General features: G+C 44.6%; 1 protein-coding gene across 1 annotated transcript in view; it reads left to right on the top strand.

Moving 5' to 3' along the window:
* Nucleotides 1-23,218, top strand: part of IL12RB2 (interleukin 12 receptor subunit beta 2) — a 632,737-nt gene that overhangs the window by 360,523 nt on the left and 248,996 nt on the right. The window contains exon 9 of the mRNA XM_069641943.1: nucleotides 11,079-11,268. Coding sequence (XP_069498044.1) covers nucleotides 11,079-11,268 — 190 coding nt within the window. The remainder of the gene's footprint in view (nucleotides 1-11,078; nucleotides 11,269-23,218) is intronic.

Genomic DNA, 23,218 nt, shown 5'->3' with positions numbered 1-23,218 from the left:
TATCAGCTGCCTTCGATATGACCAGGCACACAATCCTACTGAAGAGACTGGAGGAATCTGACATACAAAGCTCTGCACTATAATGGCTGAAATCTTTCCACACCGACCGAACAGAAAGAACCCACATTCCACCATTCACATTGAGCACAAAACATATTACATGCGGCATACCACCAGGATCAGACGTCTCTCAACTCCATTGCAACATCTATATGACCCCACAATGAAACTCATTCAAGGCCATGGACTGACAAACTACCACTACGCAGACGACACCCAACTCATTCTTAAGATACCTGCCGACAGCTAATTGGGCAGCACTCTCAAAAAATACTTCATCAACATAAACACCTGGATGACAAATAACCTCAAACTAAACCCAACCAAAAGAGAAATACTAATCGCCCCATAAGAAAACAATGTAACACAGACATCTATCCATGGGAACCCAACGGGAGACGTCAACAGTGATACAAAAATGGAATCCTCATTGACACCGCCCTCTCCTTGGAACCACAAGTCAACGCAATAGCTAGAAAATGCTTCGTCCTCTTCCAATTAAAAAGAGGGATCCTCCTTTACATCAACTTTGCACACATAACTGCTGCAATCATCTCCTTGGTATTATGAAGAATAGATTACACAAATAGTCTGTACCTGCGAAGGACAGAACACCTCACCCAAAAAACTACAATGCAGCCAAATTGCTGAAGCAAGACTACTCCTGAGATTAAATAGAAGAGACCACATCACACTGGCCCTAAAATGTCTAAATTGGCTACCAATAAGGAAATGCATCAACTTCAAGAATACAAATTATGTGTACATGCAAGTAACACTGACAAGTGAAACGCTTTCACTAACGCGCATCAAAGACCCCACCACAATGAAATCAAATCACAAAATTACCGCAGCATTAACGGTTTAGAAAGGTGACATTTCTAACCCTTCCTGTTTATAGGGATCTAACCCGATTACTGATGAGCGGATCAATTTTGCCAAACCTAATAGGGGCACTAGAGAAATTCAAGGTAAAATGTTAACACTTACGACATTTGTAAATGGATTATGTTACTTATTACCAAGCACAAACTTAACAAGATGTTTCTATCTATTCTTGCACCTACCTGCTCCACCCCTTTCCCCACCCCACTTTTTGTCTGGCTTTTTATTTTTTATTTTTTTGACCTATGGTATTATACATATACTTTTTGCATTTTGTTTTATTTTTGGATTTACAAATGTTTATATAACTGTATGTGTATTGTCCCATACAACTGAAAAATGGGTCAATCATGTAATCTGTCACACCTATATTTTATTTAATTTTGCTTTTGAATATGGTGCTATGTCAAAATAATAGCCTTGATTTGAAAAAGGTCTCATGGGAGACCGAAACACGTGTCATCACAAAGGGCACTTTGAATAATAATAATCCACTTTTTTGAACATTGGGCACAGTCTCTCTCCGGGTTATTCAACTTTACCCATATGTTTAGGTGGTTTTTTCTTGGCTAAACCACAAACTCGGTGAGACGCGACCGATTCAACTTAATGAAGCTTACTGCAATATATAAGAACAGAAAAAACATGTTGCCATGTTAGACCAAACTGCTGTAGCCAAGAATTTCTGAAACACCATTTAACAACTACTCCACAAACTGACCGGCCAACCCACACAATCCCTGCATCTATGAACCATACACCGGAAACAGGGAAAAGAAGGGATACATTTAGAATAGAAAACAATAGCCACAGATCCCCAAAAACCACAAATAACTTCTTCTCTCCCACACTCCTCACCTACAACACACACCCAGAGTGCTAGTGAATAAAGCCATCACAAAATGCTGACCGCACATCACAACCAAGCTATGAACCCAACCACCTCAGACAACAAACAAATTAAACAATGGACACTGCCATTCCGGACACAACAAGCCAAGTGCACAAAACAAAGCACATCCAGTAAGCTCACATGCACAGATGTCAGTTGCTCCTGGTTCTGCATGCATCAATAGATGAGCACAACATCTATCCGTATCCAGTGATAAAGCCGCTTGGGAAAAGGTCACCAGGGCGAGTTTACCCCATATTTGCACTCCCAAGAAAATCAAGCACTTTCCCCAAATATTCTAGGACTCTGGTTAGAATAGTAACTAATTCCCATCATAGAATATGTGAGGGAAGGCTTTTAGGCTTTTAGGTTTGCAGGGAAAATAATTGCCTACCTGTCGAATGTTTCCCTTTGGGTCATTTTCATTTATCCTCTCTCTCTCTCTCTGTCTCTCTCTCTCTCTCTCTCTCTCTCTCTCTCTCTCTCTCTCTCTCTCTCTCTCTCTCTCTCTTTCTCTCTCGCTCACTAACCAACCCTATCCACTTTTCCTTTACATTGTGTTTTTCCATAGGAACAAAAATATTTTTTTCAGCCCAAATATCTCAAAATTGCCCTCTTTCATTTTCACAATTTTTTACAGGTGCCTAGATTTTGGCTGTAATTGGTGCACTGAAAAAAATGTTTGAAAATCGAATTTGGAAATGTATATATAGATGATGAATGCGCAGAATGAATGTGCATTTTTCATACTACACACAGCATATGAGTTTTACAGTTCGTACATTACACAATTTACAGTTCATACATTACTAAATTAACATTCCTAAAAACTTGCATCAACGACATGTGATAGCTGACTTTGATGTCAGTTGTATAGTAATGGAATAAATGTACACTTTTCATATGAAAATATGTACTTTCCAATCAAACTGTACACAGAGCGTATGAGTTTTATAGTTTGTACATTACACAATTAACATCTTCTAAAAACTCACATCAAAGGCAATTCACAGCATCTGCAATGAGATGAGTGGTCGCAGCGAAACCGCTCATCTCATTGCATAGTGCTCGCTGGCCCTAAAGGTTGTTAATCAGCAGAGCCACTGCATCGGAGCTCACTATTAAACACTAAAACATTTTGCTCTTGAAACACCTTGAAAAAGACCCCTGTTGGGTTAAAACATATGTCGGCTTATGTTTTTACTTAAATCACAATAATACACAAATTGACAAGACCCCTCATTTATTGCCTAACTAAGCACTCTTGAATACCATGGATACTAGCAACATCTCTGTTGGAGCGCCTGGTTTATCCCTGTACTTACCCAAAACCTACTGCTAGCTTTTGGTGTCCAATTAACCAATGAAATCTGTTACCTATGTTCCGACTTGAGTACACTAGAATGTATGATTTTATAGAGTGTTTATAAGTTAGTCTGAAAAGGCAGCTAGCTTATGCTGTAGACCTATCAAAATAGCATAGAATAAGGTAATCAGCACAGGCATGTCCTAATTTAAATGGGAAATAATTCATAGATTCCCATAACTCAGAAATATCTAAATTGTATAAATTAAACATGCCTAGGGGAAGGCACAGCTCTGGCTGAGGCCCATAGCAGTATTGATAGGTCTACTAAGAACTCTTTTTGCTGCTTGAGAGTTATATCATCACTAATTTTAATAAATCCTCTGGTATGGTGCACTTCAATAGTTTGTTCCACAAGTTAACTCAATCTACCCTATCGAAAGCTGAGGATAAGTCAATACAGGCCATATAGACAGGTTGTTTGTGAAGACCATTAAATTACCATGAACTATTGAAAGAATTACACCATTCAGAGTCACGCCTATATTTTTCCTAAAACCGACTTAGAATTTAGAAAAGTGACCAGATCATAGCCCACATCTTGATCACTCAAAAAAATATGGAAGCAAAGATCTTACTTGATGGATGGTGAAGGTCAATAAGACTGTAGCTCATTGGCCACATTGGGGGTCATGGGGAGCACCCTGCTCATTGATGCCATCCCTGTAGGTGGTAAATGGGGGATCGCTTAGAGCTTCCCCAGTTCTTCCCAGTTCTCCCAAGGCTCACCTAGATCCTGTGCGATTAGCCAACAGAGATCTTATAACTTGGTTAGACAGCTTACCCACAACACACAGGCCAATGATGAAAGGCAGAAACAAATGCCTTTTATCCTGTCTGAGGTCTTCAGGACCATGGATTGAATGGAAGTTCCAGCATGGCATATCCTCATTGGATCAAGCTCAACATGGATGGGTTTCCAGAGATAGATGCTCACACTTGGTGTTCTACCTTGAACCCGAGCATTCAATTCCCTTAAAATATAAAGAGGGAGGAAAGCCAGTTCCCTTTGAACTTGCTAAGCAGAGTGACAACTCAGCTGAGCCAGGTCCCTATGAACTTGTCAGACAGAGCACTGGCCCAAAAATAAACCATTACACTCCTGCCTGATACTAACATGGTGGGCCTGGACAAGACACAAACTAAACCATTAGAAAACACTGATGATCATATGGTGTTAAGGAGTAGGTCATTCACATGGGAAATATGTGGGCACATGGGCCAAGACCAAAAAGGACTAGATAAATTCTGGAATGCAAAATGGGGCAATTAGAATCCTTGTTGTAATCACTCTATTACCCAGAGCATACAAAGCAGCCATTTTACACTAGCTTTTGGGGGAGAGTATGGTATTCTGAGAACTGCTATTATAAAAAGATATAAGAACCAAAGAGAGATTTGAGGAGGCGAGTGGGGAGGAGCGATTGAATGAGGTTGGAGGAGTGGAAGGGGGAGTAATAGAGGATAGGTGGAGCGAAATAAGAACAAGAGCAGGGGGAGGTTGAGAAAGAGCAGGAGAAGGACAAGAGCTGTAATATGAAGACCGGGAAGGCCACCGAGGGGCAGGGCCATGAACTACAAGGGGGTCAGCTGCAGAGAACCCCACTGTACCCATAGCCAGGCGGAGAATCCAGACCAAGGCAGAGGGCATTTTAAGGATCTGGAAACAGAATCTGGCAGAGGCAAGGCAGGGAGTGATATAGAGGTTGCTGATGCAAACAAGGGGCACTGTATTCCCTACAGAGTGAGTCAGGGGCAAAATAAAATAACCCCTATATGTTGCTGAGCTAGTTAGGATTACTGTATACCCTTAAGGGTGCTGACCCAATCAGATGCTAAATGCCCTTAAAGTTGCTGATTGAGTCAGGGACATTATATGCCCTAAAATAGACTGAGCGAGTGAGTACTATTTCCCTAGTCCTATCAATATCAGAAAGACAGGATGAGGCTGCTAAAGAGTAGGCCATCAGCACCACTCCAATACCATAAAGCTTGTAATTAGGTGGTGGGGGGTGATCCTATTCTTGTCATCCCAAATAGCAGTGGATTCCTACCCACACTGTCCCTGGTGAGGACAGCCAAGTCAATAACACCTTCAAGGCAGGAGGGAGAACTACACCTATCAATTTCGGACTAAGAGGACAAAGAGGACACAGAGGGGACCAACGACCACTGGGCGCAATCTAGATGTCCCAGGAGGGGAACTGGGCAATATACAGACAGAGTCTAACCAGTGGGGTGCCTAGCTCCATTCACGTCAAAGTGCTTGGGACACTGAGGAATTTTGGTGAACTTTGTCCAGAGGGTGATTCCCCGGTATTACCCAATTTGATTGATTCTAATTCATCGAATGGTACCATTCGATCAATTAAAACTAATCAAATTGGCTAATCACTACCTAATATGGGTTGCAGGGGTGTCCCCCGCTCCCCATGTTCGTATTGATGGCCTTGGGGGGTAGCAGGGTTGTCCCCTGCTTCCTGAGGATTGGAGGTGGGGGACAGGAAGAAAAAAAAGAAAATAGAAAAGGGGACCCTACGGCATCAGATCTGACCTGCGTAAGAGGGATGGAAGTGATGCTGCAGGGCCAGAAGGAAGCAGACAAGGAAAAGTTAAGTGGGGTGGTGGGGCTGTGTTGGAGATGTAGGGGGGGCATAGATTTGTGGAGTTTGACCGCAGCAAAATTGGTTTTGCAGCGAAAATGACTATGGTCAATTCTGCCACAAACAATTCTGCCACAGCCAAATCACACAGATCTGATCCCTCAGCAATCATTCTGTCTGAAATAGATCTAGAATAAGGAATGGATTGATCCCCCCCCCATCCTGACACCTATGTGATAATAGAAAGCTACCTTCTTTTGTTGCACAGAAAACCCCTCATTCCGATATGAGTCACTGCAACCTGTCCCTGTTATTCTGATTGATTGGCTGCCGTTCCTGCAGACTGTCAGCAGACGGAACCTTGGGAGGTTGACTGTGGGTAGAATGAAACCTTTTCAGATTGTAAAATACTTTCTCATTGCCCAAATGGCTTTCTATTTAAGTGTTTCCATAAAATCTCCAGCCTTCCTATTTTTGTAAATAAAAGCTGTGTGAGAAATTTAACATACACTTTGTGTGTGTTCTTTTTCTCCATCTTTGTGGCGCACCTTAAGGGTTTAAGAAAACAGTTTAAAAGAAATCTTTTAGGTAACATGATTTTACATGTTCCCACAGCGCTACTCTGGGGCAAGGTGATAGGGGCTGACTCCATCTGCCATGTCCACATCCCAGAGCACCCCCACCACTGCCTGCTTTGCAAGGCTCTCAAAATGTGGCAAGCTACCTTCGAAGTGTCTCCTATTAGTTCAAACAGCATACTCACCCCATTAATTTAATTTGATTGAATAAACCTTTATTAATTAATATAACTATCAGTTCCATCCATAATAATAGCACCATGCACATAAACTCCTTATTTTTCTAAAATTCAAAACATTATCAAATTACCTAATAGCAGCAATTATACCCTTAGTTGTGCACCTCTTTCTTCTGACCGGTGCCTGTCCTACAAATGATTGCGAGGCATAACAGCATAACATGTTACTACATCATGTCACATGAGCAAGAAGTAGGCCGATCTGCACTGTACATTTTTGTGTTTAATTGACAAGGCAATAGTTTTAGCTCTAAATTTCCAATGGGCAAAAGAATAGGAAATGCATTGTGGTTACACAGGAATATAAGCATATTACCACCACTGTTTCCCTCCCATTCCCATGTAAGAGTTTTCAATGGGAGCAACCAAAATCTGCAACTGGACGAGAGATATCTCCTGCAATTATTACGCCAGCAATGGATAGGTACAATATTGTTGATGATTTCCTCCTGTCCAACTGTTAACAGGTATTCGAAGGTACATTACACAATTTAGGGCCTCATTACAAGTTTGCTGGCATTACCAGCAGGATACTGGCAAACTGTAATGCTGTTTCCTCCACTTGGTCTGTCGGAATTACTGGCAGATTTCAGGTGGCGGAAACGCCATTAGTCCGATAGGACTCCATGAGGGGATTTGCCTGTATTACTGGCACTGGTATTACGGGGCCAGTAATGCCAGCAGTCTTCTGCCGGTAGGGTGGCGGATATACCTCCCACTCAGAGTTGGAGGTAAATCCACCACCCTACCAGCAAACTTGGAGTGTGCCCGTGCAGTAACGTGCCGGTATGCGGTAATACCAGCACGTTATTATCGTACCAACACACTCGTAATGAGGCCTTAGACGTCACTACTGCCTTAACATTGATATGATATGATATGATATGGTATGATATGATATGATATGGCATTTATAATGCGCCTGTACACAAGTGTTTCAAGGTGCAACGAAGCAAGGGAGGGGAAACAGAGGTTAGACAGAGACATCAATCCTACTAGGCCAGGTGACATTGAGATCGCCTAGTGCAGGGGAGGGAGGACGGGGAAAACGTGCAGGTGGAAGGGGAGGGGGCAATGCAGTACATAGGATAACAGTAAAATAAAGGCAATAAATAATAAATAATAATAAAAGTGCAGCCAGTTGGAGGCAAGTGCAGGGGGTAAGTGCAGACATCAGAAGTCAGGTGCTCGTAGGGGCTGTAGGAGATACAGAAACAGTGCCCGAGTGCAAGGGTTGCAGTGGGGTGTGCAGCTGGCGGGGGTGGGACATGGGCCTGAGATCAGAGGGTATCCAGGTAACCAGTGCAGTATCAGATTCAGCCAGGAGATCAACAGGGGAGAGGAGGAGAGAAAGCAGAAGCAAAGAGGAAGGTCTTGAGGTGCTTCCGGAACCGGAGATGGTGCTCCTCAAGTTTCAGTGAGCAGGGAGGCTGTTCCAGAGAGAGGCCCCAGCAGAAGAAAGAGATCTACCACCAACTCGCTGCTTAGAGAAGAGACTAACCCTGAGGGAGTTGGAGGCGGATGAGCGAAGAGCGCGAGAAGGAAGATATTTAGGAAGAGAGAGTTGAAGGTATTGAGGCCCCATCCCCCAGAAAGCCTTGTGGACAATGCAGAGGGTTTTGAACTTAATCCTCGCTGCCACTGGGAGCCAGTGCAGAGCTTTCAGTCCTGGAGAGATACGATCCCTGGGCTTGAGGCCATGGACAAGTCTTGCATTCAAAGGCAAAAGCATTGGATGACTAAACAAATCAGCATGATGTGTTCATTACAGGTTATATACAACATGCCTCAACCAACGGTCCTTGTTCATTGTATCACAGGCTATAAGATCTTTCATATTCAGCAGCATATAGATTGTCATGATCATTACACCAAATTAATGACAATGGCTCCAAAGAGGTATAGGCATAATAGTGCCAGACATAAAAGGAATGGCAAGTTCCTCATGGATTGAAATAAACTATGTAGACTAAAGAAATCCTGCCAATGTTCTAAAGGATGCATTTTGTGTTTTGTTTTCTTCAATGCCTCACACTTTATCTAGCCTGAAATGAAAGCCATGTAGGTGGCAGTTGCATCTAATTTAGCCTGTCGTACCCTCAAACATTTCCCTGCAGGGCACCTCCCAATCTTAGCAACAAGTATCAGCGCTGCCCCATTTATTTGGCCATATTAATGGTGGATTTAGCAATGTGAGCTGACCCAAAAAAGTAATTCTGAAATCTGACGCCCACATAATGACCATGTGACAATGGGTTCAGCGAGAGCCCTATGCAATATATATTATGGCATGTTTTGTGTCCTTGACCAAGTGCATTAGGTGACATTTAGCTAGATTTAGCTGGATTAACAGTCAAAGCGTGTTCAGCCTTGCAATTGTTATATTCTGTGAAGAGACCATGAAGACATATGAGGAAGGCACTGTAGCCAAATGAAAGGGTTGGCTACTGTTAGAATGGATTTCTGAACTCTGCCGTGGTGAACCGATATTCAGAAGGCCACCCTTGACAGTGAAACAGGGAACACTTCTATGAAGTTAGCCAGGACGATTCAAGGTAGCTTGGAGAGCAGCCAAGGCTAAGTCTCAGGAGTAGTGGGGGTGATCTGAGGTCATGGATGAACGCACACAGTACGACACAAGAATTAGCCTTGGACAGTAGTATATACAAATATACAATTTGTTAGGCCTTTAACAAAACACAAGTCAATCATGAAAACTACAGTAATAATATTTCTAGGGCTCTACTGGGACAACAGCAGGCTCAGGGTGCCAAACCTTCTCAGTGTGGTCCCGGACAGTCCTTGGATCTGCTTAGCTGCTCTGGATACTTGGCTCTGTGTAGAGGTCAATTCGGACCTCAGGGTGATTTGTGGGTCTGCAATCAGAGCCCCTCCTCATATCCTACAGTCCAGTGAGTGCTTGCACCCCAGCTGGCCATTGAGGAGATCTGCCCCACTCATGCACTCTGGCAGTGGTCTAATCAGGGACCACTGCAGCTCTCTTGCCTACGTGCACACCAGACATCCTGACACCAGGAGTGTGGATTGGGAACAGACAGTCCCTGTCCACTTCCTGGGTACCTTCACACGTAACATGCATTAGACCGTGAAAAGCGCAGCCTTTCGCAGGCGAATACATGTCCAAATAAGGACTCCCCAAGTCACAAAGAGCAAGAAGAAGGCCAAAGGACAAAAAGCCAAAAGAGAAGACAAAAGACCTTGTAGCACGGCCATGATGGAGGCTAGCCAGAGGCATGAGCCAAACGCAGTAAGCGCGGTATGGCTCGGGAAAAGTATGTTAAAATACACAAAAAGCTTCTGCTGCCAAAAGGCTACTCCTAGGTACATTGTCCAGTCACCAAAAAATCCTTAAGGGCGGTCTATGGCACGAAAACGTAAGAATCCCGGTACAGTAATGTACATTGCGCACTGAAATACAGTTGTCAAAAATGCCAACAAAGTCATAAGACTAAGGGAAACAGTGACAATGTCAGAAGGACAAGTCAGTAACCCCAGAACGATGAGCGAAAGCCCTGTGGAGTTCCGCTGAAGGCAGTGCTGCACTGGCAGAGAGCTCCAATCGGTTCCATGCATAGATTGAAGATCACTGGGAAGAGGATGGAACTCTGCAGGACTCCACAGCTGACGGGTAGCATTGGAAATCTAGAGGAGTCAATCTGAACAAACTGCTGGTGGTTGGCGAGGTAAGACTTGAACCAGCGTAGGACAAGACCTATGATCCCCATGCACTATTGTATGTTATGTTATGTTATATGAACTTATAATGCGCACGTTCACCAAAGGTATCTTCGCACGAGGACAACACCGGCAGAGGTGTTGGGTGTCCATGGGCTCCTGGTGGTCTACTGTGTCGAAAGCAGCCAAAAGATTGAGTAGAAAGAGGATGCAGTGGTGGCCGTCATCAAGGTGTTTGCGGGCATTGTCGACCACCTGTATGGTTTGCATCTGGGTCTGAACCCGGATTGGTAGGTTTGGAAGAGATTGTTGGTGTCGATGTGTTGTTGTAGTTGCGCAGCTACCGCTTTCTCGATGATCTTACCTAAGGGTGATTGGGTGATAGTTACCTAGGTTGTTGGGATCCAGAGTGGATTTGTTTAGTATAGGGAGGATTTGTTCTGTCTTTAGCAGTGATTGACAGATAGGCCATGTGACCTAGATCCACTTGGACCTGCTCACCAACTACAAAGGAAAAGAGGCTGGAGGACTGCTTAAGTATGGAAAAAGGGTGTCAAAACAGGAAGTCACCAACAGTTTAGCAGTGATTGACAGGTGGGTGGGGCTTATGCCATGTGACCTAGATCGACTTGCACCTGGTCACCAAATGCTAAGGCAGGAATTATAAGGCAGACAGTTATAAGTCTTACACAGATGTTTAAACAATCTACCATCATGCAGTGTAATCTTTTAAAGCCTTTTTTGTTTGTTTTGTTACAGAAAATGAGTTTGTTGGAAGCAAAGGGAAGAATTCTGCATTATGAGATAACATTTCAGAAGCAAGTCTTTAACACCACACAGATGTGGCTCGAGGCGATAACTGACACAGCTGCCACTAGTGTAGCAGTCTCAGCGTGCAACACAAAAGGAAAATCCCCTCCCACTTATCTCAACATATCAAATGATGAAGGTAAATTCATTGAAAGAAAAAAACACTATTGGTTGAATGCTTCATGGGTCTCCGTTGTGACTTTGCTACTAAGGGTTGAATGACTTGGAGCTGATGGATACTTTCCTAACTACTGATGTGTTTTTGACAGGGACTATGGACCTTTCACCAATTCAGTGTGTTGAAGAGCGTTCGGTGGGAGAGGAATTGAAAATGTTTTCCTTCAGTTAGCATTTTGATAAATATTTCCTTGTGTCAATGCATGGACAATTGTGTCCACATCTCAGGCCGGTGGAACAATAAGCATTTACAAATCGAGTTGGTTTTGGTTGTCATGTGTCAGGTGCATCCTCAAATACTCCAGTAACACCATCATAAGCCTCGAATAAACATGAAACTGTAAGTGGATAAATCTTCATGCGCAGGTGCTGCCATTATATGCGAAGTACAGCCTTGAATGCCCCAGTAATCAATTCATATTCTTAGTAAATCACCTTGTCCTTGGCTGTGAACACTGTCTCTGTGCCTCACGCTGCAGAGTCTGCATCTTTTCTTCTATATTTTGAGGCCTATAGCTAAATGTGAATTCACTACAGTCATTCTACGGTTTCCCTAGATGTTCTAATACTTCATTTTAGAGATTAGTATTGATCGAGCCCTCATAGGTTTCTTATACGTCCCTGTAGCCCCTTATGGTTAGTTACGATGAAGCAATTGCAAACTCGGTCCATTTATGCTTAGCTTTCTTGCATTTCTGCATTTGGTCAGTGGAAAGGAAAAGCTTTTGACAGTATATGTATGTATCTGTCCTCTATCTACAGAATGGTGTAAGCATGTTCTTCATGTGTGCATGTGTGTCTGCATGACTTCATGCAGGAATGCAAATTTACTTTGTGCCTAACGCTGCTATGTTGTGTTGTCACAAGTGACGTCAGCATGGCTGGATTTTATTATCAGTAAACTTGATCCAGTGATGAGACACCTGTCTCTTCGAAGCCATCGATTGGATAGGGTTTGAACGGTCATCTGAGAGAATATACCTTTCCAGAATACACTGGTGTGCCTGGTGGTTGGCCGAACAGTGGGTTGCATCTCTCGTTTCTCTTCCTTTGGGCTGACATGTGCATAGGGGACATGAGAGCCATTCCAGGGACCCTCTCTTCAGTCCTCTCTCTGGTTGACTTGTCGACCACTTCTCCAAACCTATTCACTTTCATCTTTGGGAGCCAAATCTTTGTTACTCCCCCTCGATGCCCATTGAATCTTGCATGGTCATCCAAACGCAATGTCACGTAACAGCAATCTCCTTCTGGGTTGCACCAGACCCATTTTCCCCAATATTCTCTGTTACCTGGGTCATCGAACACTACGCCAGTCGAGAACAGTGGACACCCTGTTATCTGTGCTCTTAGGGTATCTCGAGCTACTAGTATCTTGCCATCTTCAAAAGTCATTTCTACCAGTACCTACCTACATGCCTACAGTTTTTTCTGTCATTTTTCGACATTGTGTGATACATATTCTGATAATGCATGGGTTAGGAGCATTAGCACTAATGCTGCGAGTAACACTTTTAGTCTGTTGGCCATCCATGTTGGTATCCATGAGAAAATATATGATAGCCAACCTTGATCCTTCCCTGCATCTTTTGCTGCCGTTTCCATTTTGGCATGCATTTGTGATGACTTGGTTACTGCTTCACTTAATGTCCTGTTTGCTTTGTCATTTGCTGGATCGAATGTACAGCAAAAAGACCCGATCTTGGCGCATACTCCCCCTTCCATTGCTGTGAGATGGTCCAGAACATATCTTTTCTGGAGGGCCATTAACCTTACTGATCAGAGTTCTTCTTTTGTGGCGTTGAAGCCATTGATAGTCGAGTTTATTGTTTGCATCAGTTCGCATCTCTTGATCTGGAGACATTTTGCATTTGTGTATGTCTGGACTGCAGGAACAATGGCTGCGAAGAACATTTCTGTCCTGCTGAACAATCAATGCTTGGGTGCTTCGTTGTCTAAGAAGTCTTCCATTGCTGATGACATGTAGTTTCCTCTTTTCATCCTAGTTAGCTATACAGATCTCTTCTTCTTTCTTTTAGCGTTCATTTTGGGAAATTAGTCCATGGTGATGTCCTTCTGTGGTACTACTAATGCTGGTGTGTTGAAGTGTACCAGTGAGCACACTCCTCCCCGGTTGGGTGGTAGTTTCCACAAATGCCTTGGATCCGCAAGCCAAATAGTGATCCATTAGTACTGCGGTTCCCGCATTCATGCCTGGAGCTTTTATTGTCTGCTTGCTTTCCTTGTTCTCTCCGACTTGTACTGCTCTGTTGTTCTGGAAACATAATGCTGCTCCTTTGAGTGGTACTATGGGCTTGGGCCCAGCCTCATTGTCTACTCATGTCAGTATCTTTGCACTTGCTTCCCATTCTTTCAGGCATTTGTCATTTTCATCTTGTACTATACAAGCTGGAACTGTTAGGAGTGTATGTGCTGTGCTTCCTCCATCAGTTGTGTATACTTGGCCATATACAAGCATCTGTGGTCTTTCCCAGCATCCTGGCTCTCCTCCTATTACAGCTGGCCCTTTCTTGGGATAGGGTAATTCCTTTAATGTTATTGTTCTAATTTCTCTGCTTTTTGGGTCATCAGTAATGTATTGTGTAACCTGGTCTTTCTTCCACTTATTGTGCATTATGTCTAGTGTGTTTATATAATTGTCTTCATAGGGGAAGGTTGTCTTAGACATCCATCTCAAGGTTGCCATATTCCCTTGAATCTTTCCTCGGGTGGTGCACATTGATAGGTACATAAGGCACTGTGCTTTCGTTTATGGAATTTCAGTTGCCACAAACTTTCTGAATGCACTCATGGCGTAGGAGATGAGAGAGCAGACGTAGCATCTCTCTCCAGTGGTTTGTTTACCTACTTTAGTCATGTGCTTGTACCACATGTTATTGGATATTCGAGCAGTATCGGTAAGATAGGAGTCAACCACTGATATATCTACAACTGCACTGCGCCTACCTCTCTTTACTTGTCTGGCAGGGCTTGCCTCCCAACCTGACATGGTAGCCCCACCTGCCGGAATTGTGTTTACGTTAATTAGTGGTTACAGCTTTGTTTTCTATAGCAAGTGAGGGCAAAGATAGATGGTGAGACAAGAACACAAGTCAACATTATCACACTTTTTTGTTCAAATATATTTTATTAGTGAATCAGCACAAATAGAAAATACTTAGCCAGTCCATTTGTTGGACTTTCCAAATGCAGATTTCCCCATGCAGATTTTCTCTTTTCTCCCCACCCCCCCAACATCAACTTTGAATTCACCCTCCTCTGCCCCCTCAAGCCCTACCAGCTCCCCCTCCACTCTTGTGCCTTGCATGGCCCCAGGGATGCCACATCAGCAATTCTATTGGAGCGTGTTTTCCGAGCTCCTGCAGTCATTTGTTCCATCTCCTATTTAGAGTCTTTCTTCCATGTTTGTTTGTTTGTTTGTTTATTCATTTGTTAAGCGCACCAGACTTGTGAGTAAAAGGGCGCAGCAAAATGGAAATGCAAGACTTACATAGTTTCGTATCCACAGGTTACAATATTTACATGATAGCAAAATATGCAGTTTTTTACATGAATACAGGATATATACAATGTACAAAATAGGACGAAGAAAAAATAGGCAATGAAATTAAATAAATGAACAATAGGCACTGTACAAAGGATGAATGTGCCACTTGGGGCCCTTTGTAAGATACTAGGCTCCCGAATTGATCACAATGCACAAGGTCTTTAGAGATGAATGCAAAACTCAAAAGTAATATGGTAGTCTGCTATTACTGCAGGATGACCAGGTCTCTGTGGGAGTGGGCAAGTCCTCTGAGGGTAATGGGAGACTAAGGATCCGTAGCAGTGATATGTTTCATTACATTTTTCCTGAAATGTAAGTAGGGTTGGTCTGCTCTCAGCTCCTGAGGCAATGAGTTCCAACTTTTAGCTTCCTTAACAGTAAATCTATTACCCCCAATGGTAGTAAGCTTATATTTGGGAATAATCAGGCAATTAGTATTCCCAGTTCTGGTAGGTCTGAGAGAAGTTCTTCTCTGGAGTTTATCTATGAGGTAGCTGGGGGTTGCGTTGTTAAGGGCTTTATGTGTCAAGGAGAGCGTTTTTAGTAGTATTTTGTTAGATGTAGATAACCATTTATGTTGACGTCTCAAGGAGGAGATGTGAGTTTTCTTATTTATGCCTAGTGCTGCTCTTAGGGCATTATTCTGTAGTGTTTGGAGCTTTTGAATGGTAGATTTAATGGCACCACTGTAGAGGACATTACAGTAGTCAATTCTGGAGAGTATTAGAGCTCTAGCCAGGATCAGACAACTATTGTCAGAGAGGAACGGTTTACCAGCTCTGAGTAATTTGCAGATGTAAGCCGTGGCAGAGGTAAGGGATTTGCCCTGTTTATCAAAGGACAGTGTGGAGTCCAAATAGAATCCAAGGGTTTTTACTTACTTGGAAACTTTAATGGTGTTACCGTCAATATTGAATGAGAATTCCTGGCTTAGTTTTTTGATATTAGCCTGCGAACCCAGAATTATAAGTTCAGTCTTATCATCGTTCAAGCACAGGCCATGAGTGGCCATCCATGCTTGGATGATAAGGTAAACTTTGTTCACTAAACCCATGTCTGTACCGTAATCCCTGGAAAGTGGGAGGAGAATCTGAGTATCATCTGCATAGTTAGTGTAGGTGATACCCAGCTGGTCCAGATCGTCGAACAGTGGCTTAGTGAAGATGTTGTAAAGGGTGGGGAGACACAGGACCCTTGGGGAACACTGCATAGGATGGGTGTAGGGTCGGCAGCTGCTGAAGGGGAGAAGACTCTCATGGTTCTCTCGCTCAGGAAGGACTCAATCCATTTGATGGCGCCCGTGGAGAAGTGGGCTGCAGAGTCAAGGTGCCGGCATAAGACCTTGTGGTTGACCAGATCAAATGCGGCAGAGAGGTCAAGTAGGAGCAAGAGTACTGTCCTTCCTTTTTCTCTCAGCTTGTCTATTTGGGACTTTAGGTCAATTAGGGCTGACTCTGTTCCGTGTAGTGGATGGAAACCAGATTGTCTGTTGCCTAGAAGTTTATGCAATTCCAAGTGTTTTTTAATTTGAATGTATGCGGCTTTATCCAATATTTTTAGTAGAAATGGGACCGTGGTAATGGGCCGGTAGTTAGTGGGAATAAGCGGATCTAGTGACTGTTTCTTGAGGAGGGGTAACACCCAAGATTGTTTGAGGTTAGCAGGTATGGTACCTGTAGCAAATGAGGCATTTATCAGTTTAGTTATGAATGGGGAGAGTTTTCTGGCAGCATCTTTTATTAGCTGTGCTGGGCAAATATCGCCTTTACAGTTCGAGGGCTTCAAAGATAGGATAGTTTTTTCTACCCCTAGGGTAGACTTTTTAGCAAAATAGAAGGTAGTATTGTGTGCCGATGGTGACTCGTTAGGCGAGAGGGTGTTAGGCGGGAGCTTCTTTTTTTTGTTGAATTTTATTTTGGAGTGTGTCAATTATATTCGCTAGGGCATGTTGGATGTCTGTACACCAGGATTTGTCCTTAGTGCAGACATCAGGAATAACAATTGGGGACTCTAATTCTTTGAGTATGCAAAAGAGTTCTTTCATACTTGATTGATTGATTGATTGATTGATTGATTGATTGATTGATTGGTAGTTTATTTATAGAAGGCCTTACACCAAGGCACTGTACAATGGAACAACTCATACAATTAACAACAATTAACATTGGGAGCAAAAATTACATAATGAATCATTCGACAACAAAACAGTGCAAAAAGCAATTAACTGAGGGGGAGGGTAAGTGGAGAGGGAGTAGGATTGGTGAGGGGGAACAGAGAAGGATAGAACAAGTGAAGAATAGAAGGGAGTGAGAATGAAAAGGGAGTGGGGAGAGAAGAGTTAGAAGAGGGAGAGAGGGGGGGAGGAAGAGAGAACAGGGGTGGTCTTCAAGGAGGAGAGTGGAGGAGAAGGGATTTAAGGGAAGTGCGAAATGAGGGAAGGGTCGTGGAAGACCGGATTGAGAGAGGGAGTGAGTTCCAGTGAAGAGGAGCAAGAAGTTGGAAGGAGCGGAACCGGGAGGAAGCACAAGGGGAAGGAGGTACAGTGAGGAGGAAATGGTCAGCAGAACGAAGAGAGCGAGAGGGGGAGTAAAAGGTGAGAAGGGAGGAGAAATAGGGAGGAGCAAGACCATGTAAGGATTTGAAAACAAGGCAGAGAAAGCAGAATTTTAACTGTAAGTGGAAAGGTAGCCAGCGAAGATGAGAGAGCGAGGAGGAGATGGAATCACGGGAGGTAAGGAGACAAAGAGTATGAACAGCAGAATGTTAAATGGATTTAAGGGGGGATGCAGGAAGTCCAAAGAATAAGGGGGAACAGTAGAATAGTCGTGAAAATATGAGAGAGGAGATAAGGAGTTTAGTCGCATGGAATGTGAGGGAGGGACGGATTTTGCGAATATTGTATAGGTGGTAACGGCAGGAGCGAGAGGTAAGTGAAATGTGTTGTGAAAAGGAGAGAGAGGAGTCAAATATAACACCTAGATTACGAGCATGGGAGGAGATAGGGAGGTTGGAGGGAGGAAAGTGGATGAATGGGGGAGGAGAGGGAGGAGGAAGTGAGTTAGAAGGGAAGAAAAGGACTTCAGTTTTATCAGTATTAAGAGAGAGGAAGCGGGAGGACATCCAGTTCTTGATAGCAGTGAGACAGGAGGAGAGTTTGAGATGGAGGTCAGGTGTGAAGGAGGAGAAAGAGAGAAAGAGTTGAGTATCAGCGTAAAAGTGATAGGAGATGTCAAAGGAGGAGATAACAGGGGCGATGAGTGAGGAGTAAAGAGAGAAGAGCAAAGGACCAAGTACAGAGCCTTGTGGAACACCGCATATTAGAGGGAAGGAAGAAGAGGTCTGACCCCCCCATGAGATGGTAAAGGAACGAGAAGAGAGATAGGAAGATAGCCATTTCAGAACAGGGCCTTTGAATCCGAAGGAGGAGAGAGTGTTTAGGAGGAGTGGGTGATCAACAGTGTCAAAAGCTGCAGAGAGATCAAGGAGAATAAGGATGGATGATTGCTTGGCATGCCAGAGAGGAGATACTTGAGGATAATAGTGAGAGCGGTTTCAGTGGAGTGTTTAGGTCGGAAGCCAGATTGGAAAGGAGGAAGGAGAGAGGAGGAAAAGACAAAAGAAGAGAGTTGAGAATAAGCGAGACGCTCAAGGAGTTTAGAAAGGAAAGGTAGAAGGGAGATAGGTCTGGAGTTAGAGGTGAGGAGTGGATCAGCATAGGGTTTCTTTAGGATAGGAATAATCGTTGCATGTTTGAAGTCTGAGGGAAAGGTAGAAAAGGAGAGGCAGGAGTTAAAGTGGTAAGGTAAGAGATAAGAAGAGGGTAGATTTTGGGGATGAGAACGGAGGGGAGAGGGTCAGAGGGAGCGGATGTGGGGTGGGCTTTGGAAAGGAGGGAGGAGACATCCGAAGCAGAGACAGATGAGAAGACAGACATAGTGGAAGAGGGAGGAGAGGGGGGAGGAGAAGAGAGAGTTAGCAATACGCTTGTCGTATGAATTGCGTTTTGCCAGGCAGATTTCCTTCTTGTAGTGTGAGGATAGTGAGGTTAATTCGGCTTTGTTCTCGCTAGAGGGGCAAAGTCTCCAATTAGTTTCACTTTTATTCTTTAATGTGCGGAGGTCTTTAAGTTGTGGAGTGAACCATTTGTTTAAGTGGGCTATTGGTTTGGTAGGCCTAAGTTTAATAGGGGCAGTTTTATCCAGTGTGGTGAGAATAATGTTGTTGAATTCCTGAACTGGTCTACTAGGGTCATGATTTTCAGGCAGTGCGATAAGTGTGGCCAGAATGGCAGGGATAACTTTCTCTACCGTGATACTTTTTTTACTTCTGGTTAAGCATGGTGGCGCTAGTGGTTGAGCCAGTGGGGTAGGTCTTAAAGTGGATAGGTGAAAGGAGATCAGAGAATGGTCTGTCCATGCTAATGGCAGGATGGATGAGATAGTGGCTGAGCACTTAAGGTCCGCTATCCAGTCCAATATTCTCCCTTTAAGGTGGGGGGTTTATTGACTTTTTGGGTGAGGCCTAGTGCTTTGATCATATTGGCTATTTCAGTCGCGTTTTTATCCATTTGGTCATTAAAGCCTAGGTTAAAGTCACCTAACAGGAGTAGTTGCGTGGTGGGTTTAAGGTTATTCATAATTATATTCTGCAGGTCTTCCTCAATGGTACCAAAAGGGCCAGGCGGTCTATATATAAGGTGTATAGTAAGGGATTGTGAGTTATTTATCTGAATTTTGGCAGTGATGGTTTCACATGATTATGATAGCTGGGTAGGGACTAGTCTGAGGCCGAGATCAGTTTTAAAGATAATAGCAATACCGCCACCTCGGGCATTATCTTGGTATTGTCTGACTATGGTGTAGCCATCAGGGATAGCTAGCATAAGGGCAGGTCCTGCTGCATTATGGAGCTAAGTTTCCGTAATTGCAAGGAAATCCAGGTTGCCTTCAGTGATTAAGTCGGCAATATCGGTGGCATGTGCGACTAGTGATCTTGCATTGAGAAGCGCTCCTTTGAGAGGGGGGCCTCAAGTGTTTTGTTGACTCGGGTAAGTTTGTTGGAGATATTGCAGACTTTAGTCTTATAGTTATTGAGCCGAAGGGTATTCGCATCCGAGATGGACATTGGAGGAGGCAACTTAGAGTGGCTAGGCAATCGTAGATTAGGTTTGTAATTAGTTTTGAGGTTGGTGGCCGGAAGGGCTCTTCTCAGTGGTTCATATAATTTAGCTAGTCTGGCGCGAAGTCTGTTATTTCTATTGGAAGTGGCATATGGTAAAGAGGCGTAGGGTATTGTCTCTTGGGCCTTGTAGTGTATGGAGAGATTTGATTGCACATTATTTGAAGGGGTTAGTAGGCTAAGGTCTAAAGTAGGTGTTGGTGACTGACCAATGTATTCTTGGCTACTAGAGTCCACCTGTATGGCAACAGCCATGGTACAGAGCAGTATTGCTAGGTTTAGCATCCTTCCAATTCCAGTATCAGGATGGTATAGTATCAGAGGTGGGGGATTCCGTTGCCACTAAATGGAGCAGATAGGTGGGTAGAACTGGGAGTGTCTAGTGTGATATGGTCAGCAACATTAGGCGAAGCATAGCATGAGGCACGCTAATGTTAGCTAGTGACCATAAGGCACAACACAGTTAAATGTGGTCTACTGGTGACCATAAGGCACAACACAGTTAAATGTGGTCTGCTAGTGACCATAAGGCACAACACAGTTAAATGTGGTCTGCTAGTGACCATTCTACTAGTGACCATAAGGCACAACACAGTTAAATGCGGTCTACTGGTGACCATAAGGCACAACACAGTTAAATGTGGTCTGCTAGTGACCATAAGGCACAACACAGTTAAATGTGGTCTGCTAGTGACCATTCTACTAGTGACCATAAGGCACAACACAGTTAAATGTGGTCTACTGGTGACCATAAGGCACAACACAGTTAAATGTGGTCTACTAGTGACCATAAGGCACAACACAGTTAAATGTGGTCTGCTAGTGACCATTCTACTAGTGACCATAAGGCACAACACAGTTAAATGCGGTCTACTAGTGACCATAAGGCACAACACAGTTAAATGTGGTCTACTAGTGACCATAAGGCACAGCGCAGTCAAAATGTAGTCTGCTAGTGGTATGTGCATAAGTCAATACAATAGTCACGTGAGGCTGGTGCCGCTACTATGAGCTCAGTGGTCTAACAGGGCGCCTGTGTGTACAAGGGAAGCACTGCTGAGGCGTTCGTGGGCTCTAGGGCCAGTGGCAATCGGGTGTCAGGGGCGGCAGTCAGAGGGTAGGGTTAGCGCAAATAGTATGCTGTTGGTTAGCTTACCCGTGGACTTCAGGAGCTGGTTTGTGATGGCGCGCGATGGGCTTTCATGCTGGAGCTAGCCTGTGTGGGCCAGGGGGACAGGCAGACGGCAGCTCTGGCAGGTAACAGGCAAGGGAACAGGAGGTAGCCTTGTCTCCTGGGCCTTGCTGACGTGGGCCGGCTTCGCCTGCCGGCTCACGGTATAGGCTCTTAAGGGGAGACTGGGGACCAATCGGCGGCCTGCTGTGATCGTATGGGCAGGAAATGGCTATGCCTCTCGGCGGGCGGCCATCTTGGAGGAGCCTTCCTCCTCGTGTCGGGTAATGGAGTTACCTGGACACAGGTAGTGAATCCTGCCAATTGCGGGATGCGCTAAAATTCAATTTAGGTGGTGCGATCTTCTGCACAATGTTGCAGGACATCACGAAGGTGAGGCACAGATGCCCACTGCTCCTGCAGGGGTCTAAGGAGCTCCAGCTCCATGGAAGGGCTGAGGACAGGATGCACCACGGGCAAGGGAACAGGAGGTAGCCTTGTCTCCTGGGCCTTGCTGACATGGGCCGGCTTCGCCTGCCGGCTCACGGGATAGGCTCTTAAGGGGAGCCTGGGGACCAATCAGCGGCCTGCTTGTGTTCACTTGTGGTATCTGCATCACCCCCTCAGGATCTGCGTTGTGGTTCACCAGCATTGTTCTTTCCCTCTTCCCCCTGTGTCTGGCACACATCTGCCCCTCTCCATTTCTGCCCACCCTGGTTGTGTCTGTAGCGCCTTGTTCATTCACTCCCCACCGGGTCCTTCATAGTCTCGGGGCCCTCCCTCCCAGCATCCAGCTGTGGCCTCTGAGTCGTATTTCTTGAGAAAGGCTGCCCATTCCATTTCCCTTGATGGGCTCAGTGCATGTATTTGTGTAGTCATTTGCTCCATTCTGAACAAGTCCAGGGCTTTCGTGGCCCATTCCCTTTCACTCGGAAGTCCCTGTCTCTTCCATCCCCCTACCAGGCATGCCCTGGCCGCTAGCAGCAGGTAATGTGGCATATGTGGAAGTAATCTGGGGTGGATAAAGGACCTGTCCATCTCCTCCAGGCCCTTTATCCACCCCATAATCTCCTTCCAGTACTTCTATACCTTCCCGCACCCCCACCACGTGCCAGTAATCTGCAGTTTGACTGCATTTTCTCCAGCAGTGAGGGTCTGCCCCTGGAAACATCTTAGATATCCTCACTGGGTCCCACTGCCACCTATACAAGAGTTTGGGCCCATGCAGTTTATATTGGCAGGCCATTGATGTACGGTGTGCATTCACACATAATAGTCGCTTCCATTTCCCTTCCCATGTCTCGCTCCCACCTCCTCTTAAATGTATCAATTTCTCCACCGTGCACCTCCAACAGAGCCTGATACAGTTTGGATATCAGACCCCTCGTTCCCCTCTCTGTATACAATATCCTCTCCATGCTCGTCAATTCCCTTTGCAACTCCCCTTTCCATTCCTCCGACATTAGTACCTCTTTAAACTGCAAGTATTTGAATACAGAGATTTTTCCTATGCCCAGAGTCTCTTCAAGGTCCCCCAGATCTATGTATTAATTTTTCTTTAGGACCTGTCCTATTCTCTCCAGTCCTGCCTCATACGAATCCTAGAACGTCTCATCGTCCGGGATGCAATCTCATATCGGGGGGACCCATATGTGACTTAGTGGTGAAGGCCACGTTGTGACCTCCACCATTTCCCTTTTGTGTGATTTTACCCTTCTAGCGGCTGCCTTTGCCAGTGCCCAGAGCCACTCCCCAGCGTCACCGGTCTGAATAAGTAATTATCTATGCCTACCCATTGGATTTCCTTCTCCTTTCGCAGATGAGGGATTAGAGCTCTGAATTGGGCCGCTCTGTAATAGGTGTACATCTCTGGTAAACCCACCCCTCCTTTTTCTTTAGGCTACACCAGTACTCTGTAATCCACCCTTTGCTTCTTCCCCTGCCACAGGAACCTCACTATCCATCTTCTCAGCTCTATGAAATGCGAATCTGGCA

Source organism: Ambystoma mexicanum, chromosome 1q, assembly GCF_040938575.1.
Source record: "Ambystoma mexicanum isolate Mex_15411 chromosome 1q, UKY_AmexF1_1, whole genome shotgun sequence".
In the NCBI taxonomy this organism is placed as follows: Eukaryota; Metazoa; Chordata; class Amphibia; order Caudata; family Ambystomatidae; genus Ambystoma; species Ambystoma mexicanum.
The sequence above is the reverse complement of the archived record's forward strand: the minus strand, read 5'-3'. Positions and strand labels throughout refer to the sequence as shown.